Source organism: Colobus angolensis, unplaced genomic scaffold (assembly GCF_000951035.1).
Source record: "Colobus angolensis palliatus isolate OR3802 unplaced genomic scaffold, Cang.pa_1.0 Scaffold96, whole genome shotgun sequence".
NCBI lineage: Eukaryota > Metazoa > Chordata > Mammalia > Primates > Cercopithecidae > Colobus > Colobus angolensis.
Genome location: NW_012123598.1, coordinates 1,816,536 through 1,822,330, shown reverse-complemented (window position 1 = coordinate 1,822,330; position 5,795 = coordinate 1,816,536). Strand labels below are relative to the sequence as shown.

Sequence of the window (5,795 nt, the reverse complement as noted above, 5' to 3'; positions counted from 1 at the left end):
AGGCGTGAGCCATCGCGCTGACCTGTGTATTCTATTTTGAATGAAAGTGGAAGCCATTGAGGGTTTGAAGATGAAAGGACAGAGTCATAAGATCTGACTTAAATTGCCATTATCCTTAGCAAACTAAGGTAAGGACAGAAAACCAAATACCACACGTTCTCACTTATAGATGGGAACTAAATGATGAGGACACACGAACACACAGAGAGGAACAACACACACTGGAGCCGACTTGAGGGCTGAGATTCAGAGGAGGGAGAGGATCAGAAAAAATATCTATGAGGTACTAGGCTTAGTAGGTAGGTGATGAAATAATCTGCACACCAAACTCCATGACACAAGTTTATCTACATAACAAACCTAAACATGTATCCCTGAAGCTATAAGTTAAATAAACTAAAAAGAGTTAGTCTACCCTTGTAGTAAAGCCGCTATATCAAAAAATAAACCTATATTTTGCTTCAAACACAGACACACACCCCCAAAACAAAACAATACAAACTAGATGAAAGTTGCTCTTTGACACTCTCTTTTCCACTTAGCAAGCAAAGGTATGGTCAGGTAGGAAGTTCTGAAGTACTGCAGGTAGGTGGGAGATGGGCTGGTCTACCGTGCTTAGCAGTAAAGGAAGCAGGAAGGAGTCAGATGGATCTACTTTAACAACAGACCTAGAAAAGTTGTCTAAGCCAAGCCACAAGAAAATCTGTATTTGAAATGCCTGTTTAAATATCAAAGTAAGAGGCTGAGGTGGGCAGATCACATGAGGTCAGGAGTTTGAGACCAGCCTGGCCGATGTGGCAAAACCCTGTCTCTACTAAAAATACAAAAGTTAGCTGGGTGTGGTGGTGCACCCCTGTGGTCCCAGCTACTTGGGAGGGTGAGGCACAAAAATTGCTTGAACCCAGGAGGCAGAGGTTGAAGTGAGCCGAGATGGCCCCACTGCACTCCAGCCTGGGCGACAGCAAGACTTCGTCTCATAAATAATTATCAAAGTTGATATCTCTACAAGTACCTCATTGAGTCTCAATCTAGGAGAAATGTTTACAAATAAGCACCTGAGAGTCTTCATCACACAGAGGCTACTTAATGCCATGAATAGGAATGCGTAGAAGGGGTATAGAAAAGACATTTCGAACCACTTGGAAATACCCCAAAGATAAGAGTTCAGGAAGATGAAAAATAAGCAAAGACAGCCGAGGAGGAACAATCACGGTTTGGGAGAAACCAAAGACCCAGAGGAAATGTGTTCCGAGATGAAAGGAGTTTGGGGCGGGGAGGCATTGAGGTAGGGGAGAAGCTACCCACAAAGTGGCAAGAGAGTTGGGATTTAGCTGGGAGAATGTGATATGGAGAAAGGATGCTGAGTGAGATGGAAGGCAATGACTCTCAAGAACTCTGGAATCTGAAATATGTCAGGAAGAAAGTGAGGGGCTGGGTGCAGGGGCTTCCAGCACTTTGGGAGGCTGAGGTGGGTGGATCACTTGAGCCCAGGAGTTCAAGACCAGCCTGGCCAACATGGTGAAACCCCATCTCTACTACAAACACAAAAATTAGCCATATGTGGTGGCAAGCGCCTGTAATCCCAGCTACTCGGGAGGCTGAGGCAGAAAAATCACTTAAACCCGGGAGGTGGAGGTTTCAGTGAGCTGAGATCACACCACTGTGCTCCAGCCAGGGCAAAAAGAGTGAAACTCCATCTCAAGACAAAAACAAAAACAAAAACAAAACAAAACAAAAAGAAAGGGATGAGGGAGGTGAAAGGGTGAGAAGCTGCTGCTCAAATGGCGGAAGGACCCAGTAGGATTAAAGGGTGGGAAGATTTGCTTATAAGACAAAGCAGCTTGAGAATACAGGAGGCGCTGTTAGAGCATGAGGTACTTGAAATTGAGAGTACAAGCGAAATGCACTTATTGGAGATGAGGTCTAGCAAGTGGCATTATCCAATATTGAGTCACTAGCAAATAGAGTTACTGAGCACTCAAAGCGTGGCTAGCATGACTGAGGCACTGGATTGTTAGTTTTACTACGTTTACATTGGTATTTATTATTTATTTATTTATTGAGATGGGGTTTTGCTCTTGTTGCCCAGGCTGAAATGCAGTGGCGCCATCTCAGCTCACTGCAACCCCTGCCTCCCGGGTTCAAGCGATTCTCTTGCCTCACGCTCTTGAGTAGTTGGGATTACAGGCACCCGCCACCACGCCTGGCTAAGTTTTTTGAATTTTTAGTAGAGGCTGTGTTGGCCAGGCTGGTCTCGAACTCTCGAACTCTCAAATTCCTGACCTCAAGTGATCCACCCCCTCTGCCTCCCAAAGTGCCGAGATTACAGGCGTGAGCTGCCAGGCTTGGCTAGTTTAAATTCAAAGGTTGATTCCAAATTATTGGAAGACTTAAGTATGTTTAGGACATGGGCATGTGAATTAGTTCTCTCAATTGTAGATTTTATGAAATCAATATGGAGGTCAAACAATTCTGATGCAAATGTGCCTGAGTGGTGATGTTCTCTGAAATACTGGGTTCTGCAGCCTTTATACAAAAAGGAATATAAAATCACATCAATAGCTTTTTGTGCTAATGACATATGGATATAATTTGATATGCTTGGTTAAAATACTGTTAAAATTAGTTTCAAGGCTGGGCACGGTGGCTCATGCCTGTAATCTCAGCACTTTGGGAGGCTGAGGCCTGTGGATCACCTGAGGTCAGGAGTTCGAGACCAGCCTGACCAAAATGGAGAAACCCCGTCTCTACTAAAAATACAAAATTAGCTGGGCATGGTGGCACATGCCTGTAATCCCAGCTACTTGGAAGGCTGAGGCAGGAGAATCGCTTGAACCTGGGAGTCGGAGGTTGCGGTGAGCTGAGATTCCAACATTGCACTCTAGCCTGGGCAATAAGGGTGAAACTCCATCTCAAAAAAAAAAAAAAAGAAAAGAAAATTAGTTTCACTTGCTTCCTTTTACTTTTTAATGTGGCTACTAGAAAATTTCAGTCTGTGGCTTGAATAATTTCCACCGGACAGTGTTTTAGGGTTTGACTAGTAGTCTGTACTTCAGAATGACCAGAGGAATTAGATCATTAGAGAAATATCAGTCAAGGGAAGGAGAAGCCATGTTATATGAAATATCAATGTAGAAATTCAACTCAAAAGACAGGAATAATGTTGGTGAGTGAAATCATATGCTAAAAAAAAAAATTGAGGAATGAATGACATGAAAAGGTAGGAACAGGTAGTGTTATTGAAGGGGCACCTCTATCCACCAACACCCAGCCATTCCCCTCACATGCACTGAGCTTTCAGCCGAGCAACGCCTCACCTCAGATGACTTATTTGGCATGTGGGCTTGTCCAGGATCTCACGCAGAAGTGAAAACATATTTAAGGAAATGGACGTACAGTTGAGGCTCAGGTATATCACGCTCTGGTTACGAGCCAAAGCCTTGAGTAACTCTTCAAAACCAGAAGCAGTCGAGATATAGGACAACCTGTGGAAGACAAAACAGCAGGAAAGCACCAGTGAAGGTTCAAACATCTTCTCCGCAGTTTCTCCTGCCTGCCTCACTTCCTTCTGTAACAAAGATTCTCAGGGGATTACGTCCTCATACGTGGCTCCTGATCTTAAATTTTGAGTCAGGTCAGAAGACTAGTGCTAATTCCAAGGTCAGCTTGTTGACTTTGAAGTAATCCCCCGGGTCTTGACGCTGTGTGCACCTCATGACCTTTCTGAAGCGGGACCCACAAGTGGGATACTCAGAATACATCCACATGCACAAAGATACTAAGATACATCCACACGCACAAGTTTAACCATGTTTTTCTATATTGAGAGCAAAAGCCAAAATACGCTGATGGCTGATACAGCCACAGGATCAACCACATGTAAATTATTCAGTTTCAGCAGTTCTCGCCAGAACAATCAGGCAAGAGGAGGAAATAAATGGCATCCAAATAGGAAGAGAAGAAGTCAAACTATCCCTGTTTGCAGATGACATGATTCCATATCCAGAGAACCCCATAGTCTCGGCCCCAAATCTTCTTCAGCTGATAAACTGCAAAAGTTTCAGGATACAAAAAGAGAAAAATAAAATCAATGTACAAAAATCACTAGCATTCCTATACACCAAAGACAGCCAAGCTGAGAGCCAAATCAGAGGTGTAATTCTATCCACAACTGCCTCACAAAAAATACCTAGGAATACAGCTAACTAGAGAGGTGAAAGATCAAAAGGAGAATTACAAAACACTGCTCAAAGAGATCAGATGACACCAACAACGGAAAAAACATTCCATGCTCTGGAGAGAAGAATCAATATTGTTAAAATGGCCATACTACCCAAAGCAATTTACAGATTCAATGCTATTCCTATCAAATTACCAATGGTATTCCTCACAGAACTAGAAAAAACTATTTCAAGTTCACATAGAACCAAAAAAGAGCCCCAATAGCCAAAGCAATCAATCCTAAGCAAAAAGAACAAAGCTGGAGGCATCACGCTACCTGATTTCCAACTATACTATAGGGTTATGATAACCAAAACAGCATGGTACTGGTACAAAAACAGACACATAGACCAATGGAACAGAATAGAGAGCCCAGAAATGAGGCCACACAACTACAACAGTCTGATCTTCAACAAAGTTGACAAAAGACAAGCAATGGAGAAAAGACTCCCTTCTCAACAAATGGTGCTGGGATAACTGGCTAGTCATATGCAGAAGACTGAAACTGAATGCCTTCTTCACACCACATACAAAAACCAACTCAAGATGGATTAAAGACAAAATGAAATGCAAAACTATTAAAACCTTGGAGGGGTCGGGCACAGTGACTCATGCCTGTAATCCCAGCACTTTGGGAGGCTCAGGTGGGCGGATCACAAGGTCAGGAGTTGAAGACCAGCCTGGCCAACATAGTGAAATGGTGTCTCTACTAAAAACACAAAAATTAGCTGGGCATGGTGGTGGGTGCCTGTAGTCCCAACTACTCAGGAGGCTGAGGCAGGAGAATCGCTTGAACCTGGGAGGCGGAGGTTGCAGTGAGCCGAGATCATGCCACTGCACTGGGGAACACAGGAAGATTCTGTTTCAAAAAAACCCAAAAAACCAAAAAAAAAAAACAAGAAAAGAAAACAAAAAAACAAAAACTAGGCAATACCATTCTGGACATAGGAATGGGCAAATATTTCGACATGAAGATGCCAAGAACAACTGCAACAAAAGCAAAAATTGATAAATGGAATGTAATTAAACAAAAGTGTTTACGCACAGCAAAAGAAACTATCAGAGTAAACAGACAACCTACAGAATGGGAGAAAACCTTTGCAAACAATGCATCTGACAAAGGTCTAATACCCACATCTAAAAGGAACTTAAATTTACAAGAAAAAAATAACCTCCTTAAAAAGTGGGCAAAGGATGTAACAGTTTTCAGAAGGTGACATACATGCAGACAACAGGCATAGGAAAAAGAACTCGATATCACTGATTAGAGAAATGCAAATCAAAATCACGAGATACCATCTTACACCAGTCAGAATGGCTACTATTTAAGAATCAAAAAATAACAGGCCGAGCGTGGAGGCTCATGCTTGTAATTCCAGCCCTTTGGGAGGCCAACGTGGGCGAATCACTTGAGGTCAGGAGTTTAAAACCAGCTTGGCCAACATGGTGAAACCCCATCTCCACCAAAAATACAAAAAATTAACCTGCTTGGTGGTGCATGTCTATAACCCCAGCTACTCAGGAGGCTGAGGCAGAAGAATCACTTGAACCTGTGAGGCAGAGGACCAGTGAGT

At 43.0% G+C, this 5,795-nt stretch overlaps 1 protein-coding gene across 1 annotated transcript in view; it reads right to left on the bottom strand.

Moving 5' to 3' along the window:
* The window catches only part of NLRP11 (NLR family, pyrin domain containing 11), a 59,412-nt gene that overhangs the window by 20,573 nt on the left and 33,044 nt on the right, over positions 1-5,795 (bottom strand). The window contains exon 5 of the mRNA XM_011932572.1: positions 3,318-3,485. Coding sequence (XP_011787962.1) covers positions 3,318-3,485 — 168 coding nt within the window. The remainder of the gene's footprint in view (positions 1-3,317; positions 3,486-5,795) is intronic.